Below are 14,872 nucleotides of genomic sequence, written 5' to 3'. Positions count from 1 at the left end.
CACAAACATATTGCTGGAGATCTATATACCACATATTATATCAATTGCGGGGATTACGATTGTATAAGTGAGCACTACATCACAGCCACGTATGAAGAAATACATTGAAGAAAATATATTTATGGAAAGATCGCAACAACCTGGTTTCGAAACCTGTCCAGCAAAATAATAAAACTCCCGATGGCGGTCGCGTTACGCACTCCGCCACCTCCACTTGTTTACTTCAAAGGCATTCATTTACTTATTCATTAAGTCACACCTTGTCAATACAGTGACGTTATAGTGAAATACAGTGGCTCCCATTCCGACGGGGTTAGTTAAGCGATACATGTCGGTACAGTATATTATAACAATGAAACCCCGTCGGAATGGGAGCCACTGTATTTCACTATAACGTTACAAGACACATACAATATGTAGAATGACCCTGTCAATCACTACGTCCATTTCTTCATTGTTTTGTGGATAGAACATTACTGATATTTCATTCCTCCTGTGGCTTAGTGTTCGCTAATGAGTATTTTCACAATACAATCGTCACTGTATAATCGTCACAAAAGTACATTTGTTTTTGTCAAAATGCGTGGGTGGTGTCTGGGCAAAGCCTCGCGAAAAAGCGTTGATAAAAAGGTTTGGAAGTGTTCGAAGATACGCCCCCAGGTAACCAGTTGTTTCAGTTCACCTTAAACCAAAACGTTTCCTGGGTATTGACAAGGTGTGACTTAATGAATAAGTAAATGAATACCTTTGAAGTAAACAAGTGGAGGTGGCGGAGTGCGTAGCGCGACCGCCATCGGGAGTTTTATTATTTTGCTGGGCAGGTTTCGAAACTAGGTTGTTGCGATCTTTCCATAAATATATTTTCTTCAATGTATTTCTTCATACGTGGCTGTGATGTAGTGCTCACTTATACAATCGTAATCCCCGCAATTGATATAAGATGTGGTATATAGATCTCCAGCAATATGTTTGTGAATGTGTGACGAATCAGGCGACAGAGGCAGAAAACAGCTGCTGCTTTTAAGAGAACACAACACACGCACGGAAGGGAAACCAGTAGGTTCAAAAACCAGTAGGCACGTAACACCTGCCGCTCATTGAGACCAATGCCGTTTGTCCAGCTCGGAGGAGCCCGAAAGACGGCCCGTTTGACTTAAATTAAGGTTGTAGCTTGTTGTTTACCTCACTACGGTTACAGAGAGGTATCGTTAGTGTTTTAGCAACGTTTCGCTAACGATTTATTGAACCGGGAAGTCCGAATGTTTGAATATCTTTCCAACTTTACTTTTTTTTTTTTTTTTTTAAACTTTATTTAATTTATATCAGATCAACAGATCCACAAATACATACATGTTTCACAAGTATACAGACATACAAACACAAAGACAGATACAAGTAAAGTGCTGTGTGCTCGGGTCAAAAGTCCAACAAATGCCACGGGAGGGACCGGTGTGCGAGTTGAACTGGTTTTGGATTAACTGGTTTATGGTCGAGTGCGTAAAGCAGATGTGTGGTAGGAGTGGCCTCTCAGGACCCACGTAGAATAAACAGGAAATAAACATTTCTGTCGTTTCTCCTCTCTTTCACGTAGTTTCTACGGTTTCTTTTGAAAGAATATAAACGGAACACTTTGTTGGAATATGTACTACTCGTTAACGAGGCTGTGGTTGAGATTCCGAGGACGCATGACGAGGACCAGAGTGAATGACAGAGTTAGTGGTAGGTGTCGATGCCTGTTCAAAATACTCACGTCAATAAATCCTTTAAGAAACGCTCTGTTGTCCGTCTTATATTTGTATCATATATCGTTACTAATCTGATGTCAAGTCGATGTGAGACCTGTCTGTGCATTCATGCAGCCTGTGAGTTAAACATACTGAGCTCAAACACCGCGTACAGATGACTGTCAGCTGTGGGGAACTGTGATCCACCCAGATTAAGTTGTGATTCAACTTCTGTAGGCTATCTCACAACGCGTATGTTTTATGTTAAAGACTACGGACATTCATGTTATGTTAACGATACTCTACACTGTGCAGCATACATTAATCTAGATTAGACATGACTGGTAACTGTCGTTTTGTTACTAGAGGGACCGAACGTGAATAACTACACGCAGGGGTTAGTGTGTCTGTTGAAACATTACGATGGAGGCTTGTTGCAGCATTAATTTAGGATTTCGACAGCATTACCACGACCAATTATCCATCTTCATTACGAAAATAAGATGTGTTGTACGAAAATAAGATTTGTTGTCTGGTGACATAAAATTCATAAAAATATGGACTCTACAGGAGTCGATCCTTTGACTCTGACTGACCCTTAATGAGAAATTGACATCTGACCTACCACTGAGCCACGGAGCGAAGATAACACGTCACAGCACTCATCGTGCAACATTAGTAAATGCTTCACAATAATAAAATCGTAATTTGAGCAGATTACGTATATAGTAACCTTGATAAATATTAATATATCTACAATATAGTCTAGTGGCTAGCTGTCTTTTCGCCTTGCATCATTTAGACGAGACCCACCGAAATCAAATACGTAATTGCATAGGTAAGATGTCCCTATGGTGAGCTACGTGCACTAACGTTAATGTGACAGAAGGATACACAGTTCATGATGAGTGGCGACACTTAATGTGAATGTTACATGATGAGTGCTATGACGTGTTATCTTCGCTCCGTGGCTCAGTGGTAGGTCAGATGTCAATTTCTCATTAAGGGTCAGTCAGAGTCAAAGGATCGACTCCTGTAGAGCCCATATTTCTATGAATTTTATGTCACCAGACAATAAATCTTATTTTCGTACAACACATCTTATTTTCGTAATGAAGATGGATAATTGGTCGTGGTAATGCTGTCGAAATCCTAAATTAATGCTGCAACAAGCCTCCATCGTAATGTTTCAACAGACACACTAACCCCTGCGTGTAGTTATTCACGTTCGGTCCCTCTAGTAACAAAACGACAGTTACCAGTCATGTCTAATCTAGATTAATGTATGCTGCACAGTGTAGAGTATCGTTAACATAACATGAATGTCCGTAGTCTTTAACATAAAACATACGCGTTGTGAGATAGCCTACAGAAGTTGAATCACAACTTAATCTGGGTGGATCACAGTTCCCCACAGCTGACAGTCATCTGTACGCGGTGTTTGAGCTCAGTATGTTTAACTCACAGGCTGCATGAATGCACAGACAGGTCTCACATCGACTTGACATCAGATTAGTAACGATATATGATACAAATATAAGACGGACAACAGAGCGTTTCTTAAAGGATTTATTGACGTGAGTATTTTGAACAGGCATCGACACCTACCACTAACTCTGTCATTCACTCTGGTCCTCGTCATGCGTCCTCGGAATCTCAACCACAGCCTCGTTAACGAGTAGTACATATTCCAACAAAGTGTTCCGTTTATATTCTTTCAAAAGAAACCGTAGAAACTACGTGAAAGAGAGGAGAAACGACAGAAATGTTTATTTCCTGTTTATTCTACGTGGGTCCTGAGAGGCCACTCCTACCACACATCTGCTTTACGCACTCGACCATAAACCAGTTAATCCAAAACCAGTTAAACTCGCACACCGGCTCTTATCAATAGTTCTCCTCCTAACTTTACCTAACCCTCACTCTGCTCTCAGTCTCAGTCCGCTCCCTAGCAGTCGTGCACGTCCTTCATTGGTTGCGACAGCAAAAACAGATGACGCAACACGGAAGTTAAATGATCTATTTCTTTGGGTTGTTGTGTTTTCACCAGCAGTAACGTTAAGTGTAACTGAGTGTAATTTAACGTGAATTGAAATCGGAGTGAGACGTTACCACTTGAATAATTACTTGAATGAGTTGTTGAGAGACTGTCTGCTAAAGTAAAGACGGCAAGGAAATGAAACGGTGTAACGTTATCGTTGTGTTGCAGTTTCTGTTGGTGGGACACGTCAAGAGTTGGGATGACGGTAGGTAACATTATTGTTTCTGTCGACCTCTGTTTCAGTACCATTTTAATGCATTCATAATGTATCCTTTTTTATATCCACCCAACCTAAATGTTGCAAACAAACAAAACACACAACTTCCGCTGACAGCTACTAACTTGTTCCGTGAATTTAAAATATAATAAAATACATTATGTTCATTAAATAGTTTATTGACGAGTCTGATATACATACTCTATTCTTAATGCTAACGTTCATTTTAGCTTAGGAACATAAAGGAAAATCCACATGTCACATTACAGGGCCCCGTTCCTCGTACGTGGCTAACTGAGTTAGCCGGATAATTTTCAGGATAAGATTATATAAATCAGGCTTTTCGGTTCCTCGAAGCAAGTTTGGCAAAATCACCATAGCAACACATCCATAAACTTGAACCTGCTCCAGCGCAGGCTAATTTAAGAGAGCTGGATAAGCTGCCACTCCCCTGGAAAAAAATGTCAGCTCCCTTCCTCAGAGATCCCATTGATGAAGGAGGATATTAGTTAGATTAGCGTTTTATAGGGAGAGAGTTCTTCGAGATCGCCAAGATCCGTTATCACATCATGATGACATGAGCACGGATCAGCCTATGAGAAACCGAGATAGCCTGACATCAATCATCAGGTTAATTTAAGCTGGCTAATAGGACATTTGATCATATATATGTATGTGTGTGTGTGTGTGTGTGTGTGTGTGTGTGTGTGTGTGTGTGTGTGTGTGTGTGTATGTATGTATGTATATATATATATATATACACACACACACACACACACACACACACACACACACACACACACACACACACACACACACACACACACACACACACACACACACACGTACAGTACCCATCCCTGATCAAAATGACTAAACAATGCATAAAACCCCAATCCCTGGATAACCTGCTACTTAGCTGTCTATATAAAAAGCAGGGGCTTTTATATATGTGTAATGTGACATATGACATTATGGTAACCAGTCTTTTTCTCCTCTCCACACTGCAGGCAGCGTGCTGCTGCGTGACGTCCAGGCGTTGACTCTGTACAAGGATCGATACACCACAGCGAGGCGCTCCAGTCCAGTGCCTCAGCTCCAGTGTGTTGGAGGCTCCGCGGGATGCCAGGCCTTCATCCCAGAGGTGGTCCAATGTCGGAACAAAGGCTGGGACGGAGTGGACGTACAGGTGAGGAGGGAGGGTCTGGTGGGCAGCTAGGACAGAGAGACAAGGTGTATGGAGTACAACATTTGCTCAGAAGTTGGGCTGAAACAATTGATTAATCTAAAGATATCTTTCTTCATAATAATGTGGTACAGAATGTAACCAAATTGTGAAAAATGACCATCCCACTTCCCAAATTCCAAATTGATGTTTTCATATAGCTAAATTTACCTCACCGATATTCTAAAATCTACAGATCCTCAATTTACAGTCACAGAAGAAGATGAAAACCTAAAACAGACAGTTTTAAGAACTTACAACCTGTGAATTTGAGGATTTTTTGCTTAAAGAATTATTTAAATCCAGTGTGGCCAAACTACAGCCTGCGGACCAACCATAGTTTGAATATCTTCACTTTTGTTAAGTGGCCCACGGTGAAAGAATTGTCAGAAAATAAACTTGGACTTGAGAATATTTCTAATAAATTGCACATCGTAGTTAAAACACTAGATGTCCACTAAATTTAGTGAAACTGACTTTGTCTTCACATCTTGGTACAGAAACCTATATTTTATCGTTTCTGCCTGTTCTCTTTGTTACATCTTAATATTAGACTTACAGATTTACTTTTGACATTTGCACCGTAATACCAATATCAGAATTTGGCAATTTCTGCCACTTTTATCTTTACTTATTTGCAGATGCACACCAAACTTAAGCCATGCACCAAATTAGAGTTTAAATTATTGAATTTAAGAGTATGAGATGCAGAAATATTTTTTGTAATATGTGGGCACACCAATAAACTACTGTAGTGTAAAATGTTAAACTGTTGAGTAGTTTTGTGTAGTTACAGTCAGAGCCATAAGTCTTTGGACTGTGACACAATTTTTCTAATTTTGCCTCTTTACACGACTCCAATGGATTTGAAACTAATAAGTCAATATGTGGTTGAAGTGTAGACTTCCAGCTTTAATTCAATGGATATAACAAAAATATCACAATAACCGTTTAGGAATTACAGCCATTTTTAGACGATCCCCGCATTTTCAGAGGCTCAAAAGTAATTGGACAATTGTCTGACAAACGGTTTCATGGCCAGGTGTGGCCTGTTTTGTCACTATTTCATGACAAATGATGCCGAGAATAGGATTCAAAATTTTATATTAGCATTTGGTAGCTGGTCCTTGGAACTCTCAGCATGAAACCAAAAAGGTTGTCAATGCAAGTGAAGGAGGCCATTATTAGACTGAAAACACTTAACAAACCTATCAGTCAGATAGCATACACATTAGGATTGACCAAATCAACAATTTAGTACATTCTTAAAAAGAAGGAATGCACTGGCAAGCTCACCAACACCAAAAAGCCCAGAAGACCACGGAAGACATTTCAGGTGGATGGTCGCACATTTCTTACCTTGGTGAAGAAAACCCCTTCATAACATCTACCGAAGTCAAGAACACTGGAGGATTTAGGCGCGTCATTGTTAAAGTCTACAATCAAGAGACCTTCATGAATCTAAATACAGAGGGTTTACAACAAGGTGCAAACTACTGGTAACACTGAAGAACAGGAAGGCCGATTAGACTTTAACAGAAAACATCTGAAAAAGCCTGACTAGTTTGGAACAAGATTCTTTGGACAGATGAAACCAAGATTAACTTGAACCAGAATGATGGGAAGAGAAAAGTGTGGAGAAGGAAAGGAACAGCTCATGATCCAAAACAAACCACATCAGCTGTTTAACATGGTGGAGGCAGTATGACATGGGCATGTATGGCTGCCAATAGAACTGGGTCACTGGTGTTCATTGATGATGTCGCAGCTGATAGAAGTAGCAGGATGAGTTCTGAGATGTTTAGGGCTATTCTTTCTGTTCAGATTCAGCCTAATGCTGCAAAACTGATTGGATGGCGCCTCACAGTGCAGATGGATTATGACCTAAAACATACTGTGAACACAACCCAAGAGCTTCTTAGGGCAAAGGAATGGAACATTCTTCAATGGCCAAGTCAGTCACCTGATCTCAACCCAAGTGAGCAGCTTTTCACTTACTGAATATAAAACTGAAGGCAGAAAGACCCACAAACAAGCAGCAGCTGAAAGAGGCTGTGATAAAAAAGGCACGACAAAGCATCTCAAGGGAGGAAGCTCACCGTTTGGTGATGTCTATGGGTGCCAGACTTCAGGCAGTCATTGACTGCAAATGATTTTCCTCCAAGTATTACAAATAATGATTATATTCACAATTATGTTAGTTTGTCCAATTACTTTTGAGCCTCTGAAAATGTGTAAACTGTCTAAAAATGGCTGTAAATCCTAAACGGTTATTGTGATATTTTTGTTATATCCATTAAATTAAAACCGAAAGTCTACACTTCAACCACATATTGACTGATTCAGCTCAAATCCACTGGAGTCGTGTAAAGAGGCAAAATTAGAAAAATTGTGTCACAGTCCAAATATGTATGGCCCTGACTGTAATTTGGGGGGTTTTCTGGTTTAGAACACTGATCTTCTTGCAGTGTAACTGGTTGACAACTACACATTCACTACTGTTTGGCTTAGAGAACAACTTAGAATTTTCTGTATATGGCCCACTATCCAAAAAGTTTGGCCACCCCTGACTAATAATCTGCCAGACTGATATATGGGTCTCAATATATGGGTATCGATGTATATGTCAGCCTATAAGTAATGAGAAATATTGGTGCTAATATTGGCTGTGTTTGTTGATGGGAAGCCAGTGAAGGAAGTTGTCCTTGTTGCCGCACTAGTCATTTGTATTGGTCGGGACACCTGCAGAGTGAGTGGGGGACATTACATCAATGATGGTGCTTCTAGTTCAGACTTTCATTCCAGTTTCCCCAACGCACATAGGTGTAAATTGAGGTACACTTGCAATATAACTCGTATCTACTGTTTATAAAGTCCCTGACTTTGGAAACAAAGACAAAAAAAGAAGTAAGAGTCTGCTTATAATTGTATAAAGAACCTTCATCCTTGGTGTATTTGAATATGAGAATAAGGTATTGAAAGATGTGGTCACCCCCTCACAGTGGGAGTGTAAGACTGATATGGACAACGCCTACCGATTTGGTCGCATTGAGGTGAGCTGTGAGGGCTACAGCCACCCTACTGATGCCCTCATACTGAAGGGCTCCTGTGGGCTGGAGTACACACTGGAGCTGACTGAAGAGGGCCAGAGGACGTCACAAGGCAGCTGGGGTTCCCAAGGTGGATTCAAGGGATCTGGAGGTAAGAGGACAGATGATGCAAAATGTATGAGATTTAATCTTCACACAAGCACCAGATATTTAGAAACATGCTGTTTCTGTTTTTCTGCCTCAGGTCTTGGTGGCTTTGCCTCTAGTTTCTTCAGCGCTTTCTCTGGAAACCAGTATCAGCGCCACCAGCCCAGCCAGCAGAGTCGTCAGAGCTCCCACCCATCAGGAAGCGAGGACTCAGGAGGTCTGCTGGTGGTTGCCGTGCTTCTGCTCTTGGCCTATGGCGTCTACAAGCTGTTTCTCAGCGGGAAAACGGCCCAGTGGGGGCAGGACAGTGGACAGGCGGGTTACCCCAGAGATAATCACCATGGCTCCACCGCAGGACCACCGCCCCCGGGATTTAAACCGGACTTCACAGGTAGCTGATGCAGATAGAGAAAAGTGAGGATAGAGTAACAATAGATGTTCTGGTTTGCACTGCAGATTCTCCCTGGAAAACGCTTCTTCAAAGTAACACATTCCTCTGTTAAGGAGTATGTGCAGGATTGTTATGGTCTCCTCTATCGTGGAAATAGCTGAATAAGCACTATAATATGAATAATGATTATAACTACCTTGCTGAATTCTTGAATCTGTTCTTGTGTTGTGTTAAGGCAATCCTGGTGCCAACCCAGGATACGGTTTCCACAGTGACTACACTCAAAGACAACAGTACCCAGGAGGCCAAGCTCCTCCTGGCACGGGCGGAGGCTTCTGGACCGGCATGGGAACAGGAGGGGTGCTGGGATATCTCTTTGGTCGTCAGAGGTCAGTAAAGAGAAAGAGAGAGAGAAATGAGACATGTATTGGAAAAGCAGGAATTCTTCCACTTCCACTCTATTGAGAGCTTTCTGGTTATTTGTGCTGTGTGTTTGTTTTGCAGAAGCCAGCCCTACAACTATGACCACTCCGCTTACAGTAGCAGCAGACGTCCTCCTGCTGGAGGCTCCACATCTTCCTCTGGGACACGCACTGCTTCAGGTAGGACTGCCTGTTTGCACATATCAACCTTTTAGCACCTCTGATATAAAGATGTTGATGAAAGGCATTAATATTGATACTTAAGGTGTTTTCACATATGGTCCTTTTTAAACTAACCAAACTCAGTCTTCTTAAAGTGGACCAACAGGAAAGGGACCCAGTTATTTTTGCATTCACAGTTCTCAGTACATTTGGAGGAGGACTCAGTTTTGTTTCTGGTCCACTTCAGCTCTGATGGGGCCTCAGTCCTCTCTCTGCACACACTATAGTTCCTACCTTCTGACTGACAAACAGTTTGTCGTAAAAGGTGCTTTCTTTTTTTTTCAGAAATGACAGATTCTTCACTTTTTCTCGTACGCTTTGTTGCAGAGGGGTTTGAGTTCTTTTGGAGTGTTCACATATGCCCAAATAATGCTGACTAATCACTCTGTTAGTTAGGAAGGCTGAAAGGAACAAAGTATGAAAACACCTTTAATATCTTGACTTTTTTCCTTTAGATTGTTTGTCGAGCACTTAAGTAAATTCACTGATTTTATTCATGTCACCCACCCCTAATGAATATTATTATTGAGTCTACATTCCATACATACTGTTTAAGAGACATGCAGGGAGGAAATGAAAGCAAATTACCAATCAGGGTTTGATCAGGATCTCATAATTATTATAATGTTGAGATTTGGATGTCCTACTTATGAGATAATTCCTCCAATTTAGTTTTCTTTGGGGAATGTCTCAGTAGTTCAGTAGCATTCAGAGACATGTTGTAGGTGCAGCTGGCTGACTAACATCTTTCTTCGCCAGGTTTTGGAGGAACCAAGAGAAGATAAAAGATGTGGAGGTGGACAGTTAATGGATGGCACTCAGAATAATAAAAGACGGACTCAGTGTTGGCCGGATGGAAGGTCAAACGGTACAAAAGCACCATTAAAGAAGACGCGTTCTTCTTGCAAGATGAACTTGTCGAACAGCATAGTTACGTTGCTTCTTAGTTCTACTTTACTCTGGAGAGGCCACTTAGATGGCAGCTCCTGAAAGGAAGCACTCATTTTAGTTTTTCTGTGTGGTTTGAGCTTTAGCCTGAAGACTCCAGTGTTTGGAAGAGCATGGTATTATTTCATGTGTTTTAAGAAGATGATCTTGCAGTTGGTCATTTAATCATTTTATTCATGCAGTCTTTTTGGGTGAAATAGCTGTCTGTTTTCTCTCTGCAGTCTGTTTTCTAAGGACCTGTTGACTTTCTATGTGTGAATGAGCGTGTTCTGCTTCAGACATATTTATGAAAATTGTAGCCTTTTGCATTCACATAAAATAAAAGGCAGATATAGAATAAAGACTATGTACACAACAGAGGAAAGAATCATGACAAATTATTTGAACTGCTGAACCTGTAAAGGCTCATGGAAAAAAAGTTTTTTGCACATTCATCGTTCTTTATTTGCTCTTACCTGCTAGCCCGCATACCTTTGCCTTCCATATAATTTAATGAAGTAAGTAACTAGCTAATTAAAAGAGAAACACATACATTCTGAATTATAAATTATTTAACATGTGTATATGTTGTCAATAACACATGCATAAAACAAAGTTGTGATTTATCAAAATATCTCCTCAAAATGGCTGGTTTACCATTCAAGAACAGAAAAAGTGATGCGGAAATGTCAGTGGATTGTTCATTTACACAAATTTGCTCTTCTCATGTATAGATGAGGCCTATTGTGAATTGGGTTGCAATGGTTTGTCATTTTTAAAAAGTGGGTCCCCAGAAAAAAGTTTGTGAAACACTGCCGTAGGTTATACTTCATATAATTGTCTGACAGCAGGCGGGTAAACTTAGAGAAAAGAACGGCTCTTGTCGGTTAGCTGTATGTTTTATATATGATGTGTGCTTTATTTCAATAAAATACTGGCAAATATACCTTACATTGTCTTTTAGTTGATTTACAATGAGCACTTCCATTGTTTTGTGATGTCCGACAACAGCTTCTCAGCAGAGGACGATCTGCAGGTCTGAAAATTGAGGACAAAGCGGAAGTGCCTTAAACTTGCATTCTTTCTAATGGCCATCAGGGGGCGACTCCTCTAGTTGCAAAAATAAGTCGGATTGTGTTGAAAATGGCTTTGTGTCTGGCACATTTTTTTTTCTATACTAAGAGATTAATTAATATGCTAAACATGAAATAGACAATAATCGTGTAGTTATCTCACTTGATACAGAACGTGCTTTTGATCAGATTGAATGGAGATATATGCACACAACTCTGAGACACTATGGATTAGGGGAGTTTTTTGTATTATCACTCATCAAAATGCTCTATGCCTGCCCTGCATCTGCCATTCTTACTAATAGTAAGTTAGTCACGGAGTTCCCCAAGGTTCTGTGCTTGGACCAATTCTGTTCACCTTTATATATGCTTCCATTAGGCAATATTATCAGAAAAAACTCCATAAACTTTAATTGTTATGCAGATGGTACTCAATTATGTACATCGATCAAACCAGATGAAACCAACCAGCTCACTAAACTTCAAGCATGTCTTAAGGACATAAAAACCTGGATGACCTGCAACTTCCTGATGTTAAACTCCGACAAAACTGAAGTAATTCTATTAGGCCCTGAACTGCAGCATACAACTAATAAGGGAATTCAAGATGGCCACATTTTTCATGATCTTTTTACGTGAATGATTTTTTGATTTTCATGTTGGACCGTCCCTCCACTCCTCTCTCTAATAAATTGTTTCGGTAGCCTCTCTCGTAGTCTTTTTTTCCTTAAATATCTTCCCTTAATTTGAATTGCCAAAGACAAGTTAACATACATGGGCTTGTTTATTCCGGTAAAAAACTATGCTCTTATTTAAGAATTTTTTTTGTATCCAGGTAGAGGAACTAAAGAAAAATATAAATTGTTGAGGTCTTTGCACTTTCTGCCATAGGGCGTAAAATGCGATTAAAACGGTGCTCCTCAGGTTAGTTTACTTCATTCAAAAATGTCCAATCCACTTTTCGCTGTCATTCTTGAAAAAAAGAAACTTGACAGCAAGGCAGCCAATCGAAACCCTCCATCTTTAACCATGTGACTTTAAAACCCGGAAGAACAACAACAGCTCCGATTTTTGATCCCAGTCTCTGACATGCTACAAACAGTTGCAGTAATGAAGTCTGCTTTGCTACACGTATCGGTGCCTTTTGTGCTCTGTGTCGCCTGGGCGAACACCAGCCTGTTCGACGAAGTTCAGGTGGACTTGTCGTCTGCCCATTATGCTGAAGAAATGGTTGGTTACCTGCCGGGTTTCCTGGCTATGCCATGTAACTGTTTGGTTAATCTGGGTTATATCTACATGGGGCTGCACTGGCTGTTTTGGTTTAGAGGCATCCAAGAAACGTCGCAGAGCCGGTACATGAGAGAGGTGTTCGCCCTCATGGCTGTCTTGTACGGACCTGTGCAGTGGATACGCCTGGCGCTGCTGCGGCGCGCTCCCTCCGTGCTCGACCAGTGGCTCACCTTACCGATCTTCGCGTGGGTTCCGGTGTGGATCAGATTTGTAGAACGCGGGCCAGCGAAGTGGAGCGCGCTTCACGCGGCAGCGCACGAACTATTCTCTATCCTCAGCTACGGCCTGGCGCTGGCGCACGAGCGGGGCTTCGAGTTGGCGCTGGGGTGTCACGTCGCCCTCGCGGTGTACAAGGGAGTTCGCGTGCAGCTTGCGCACGGGGACGTTCGCACGCGGCGATATCTACTACTGGCGGTGCTGTCCTGTGTGGGCTTTGTGGTGCTGAAGCTGCTGGATCACTGGCTCGCTCGGTACCGGTTGTTCCAGCGACTCACCGGACACTTCTGGTCCAAAGTGTGCGACGTGCTGCAGTTCCATTTCAGCTTCTGTTTCCTGACCACACTGACGCAGATGGCTCATGGAAAGACAGCAGCACGGCAGGATTGAGAAACAACCAGAGACGAGGAGCCCTGACGGTCTTCAAGTAGACGAGTAGTCGAGAGACGCTTTCATACAGAATGTGGTTTGACTCTCAGGCCTGGCAGATGTTGGTTATGACATCACCAACTCAATATTCTTCATTGGGTTGGATTGGATTATGCCTTGATACACATAGTATATTTGTCCAAATATTCACATAGCAAGAAAAAAGAGGAAGAAAACTAAAATCCCAGATTCAGTCCAACATGGGACAGGGGCACATGTAGAAGACAAAAGAAAAAATAAGTTGGAAAAATATAGCAAGCAACAGAACAGAACAAAGACACGGTAAATGTAAGTATTTCCAGAGTCCTAACATCCCCAAAGACCACATAGCCTGCACAATGTAATTACAGTAGTGATGTGCAAACCTAATGTTAGATTTGAATCAATATGCAAATGGTGAATTTACTAAAAAGGAAATGCATTCAACCATGTGACCTTCTTCTATTTTCTGTAATAAAACATTGTTTTTGTACTAATGGATTCAGATTTTCTGACATCATCTGGTAAACTCTCTCACACACTGAAAGGATTAAGATCCAAAAGACATGTGTTGACTCTGCCTGTTATATAAATGTGCTGGTCTTAAATGCACTCAAAACAAATACTCGTAACTAATACTCTGGTGCCCACAGCCATTTTGGCAGTTACACACATTTAACCATTAAACCATCATTTTAAATGTTTTGTACTGAATTGAGCTATTTTCTTGTGATAAATTAACTTATTTTGTACAAACATACAGATTGTACAAACACAACTGATGTTTTGCTTAATATTTTATAATACTGATATTTTTCCGGGTATGTGACAACTTCAAGTCGGGAAAAAGAATAAAACACTTGACTTGAATGAATAAAATATTTCAAAAATCAAAATAATTAACACAAATTTGTGGTAGGATGTGCACTGGGGGAACATGAACTCTACTATTTATTAAATCCAGTTGGCAGCCCTGCTTATGAACTGAATTGCTTACGTTACACATGAGATCCTGTAAATCATACATCTGGTTTACCACACTGACCATCTTGTCAGTATAGTGAATTACTGTTAACCACATTATACCTGGTCAGTCTTCTCTCAGACATTCAGCACAAATCAAATCTCTCGTACTATATTCATTATTAGTGGCCCACTTAACTTAATTGCTCCGGGGTCGACATTTGAGCTACAGAGCGGGATATAAATAACTGTAAACTGGCTATGGTTTATGTTTTGATAAAACTTTAATTGAAATATTTCCAACTTTTAGTTGAATTATCGCAACAAAAACAGAATGTAGCAATTAGAATATGTATTTCTTTACTTTCAACATGCCGAAAAGAAAGAAAAATTAAATGACTTGATATTATATATTATAGGGATAACAAAGTAGGAGAAATGAAAAAAACATGCCAGTAATGACATACTGACCTCAGATAAATGCAACTGTTTATGATATGTGTCATTGTTGGGTTCTTGATATTTCTGGGGAATAAATGTGGAACACCTCACATGT

The 14,872-nt window shown here is 40.7% G+C and overlaps 2 protein-coding genes across 2 annotated transcripts; both read left to right on the top strand.

The window, feature by feature from the left end:
- Window positions 1-3,431: 3,431 nt before the first annotated feature.
- On the top strand, window positions 3,432-11,317 carry saraf (store-operated calcium entry-associated regulatory factor). The gene is made up of 7 exons (XM_079159724.1): window positions 3,432-3,970; window positions 4,993-5,171; window positions 8,210-8,408; window positions 8,502-8,795; window positions 9,031-9,184; window positions 9,300-9,397; window positions 10,199-11,317. Exons 1-7 carry the CDS (start codon window positions 3,901-3,903, stop codon window positions 10,222-10,224), a joined length of 1,020 nt encoding a protein of 339 aa, XP_079015850.1. The 5' UTR covers window positions 3,432-3,900; the 3' UTR covers window positions 10,225-11,317.
- A 1,187-nt stretch (window positions 11,318-12,504) lies between these two features.
- tmem187 (transmembrane protein 187) lies at window positions 12,505-14,046 on the top strand. The gene has a single exon (XM_079160304.1). The coding sequence runs from the start codon at window positions 12,529-12,531 to the stop codon at window positions 13,333-13,335; it is 807 nt and encodes a 268-aa protein (XP_079016430.1). The 5' UTR covers window positions 12,505-12,528; the 3' UTR covers window positions 13,336-14,046.
- Window positions 14,047-14,872: the final 826 nt, after the last annotated feature.

This window comes from Pholis gunnellus, assembly GCF_910591455.1.
Source record: "Pholis gunnellus genome assembly, chromosome: 5".
In the NCBI taxonomy this organism is placed as follows: Eukaryota; Metazoa; Chordata; class Actinopteri; order Perciformes; family Pholidae; genus Pholis; species Pholis gunnellus.
The sequence above is the reverse complement of the archived record's forward strand: the minus strand, read 5'-3'. Positions and strand labels throughout refer to the sequence as shown.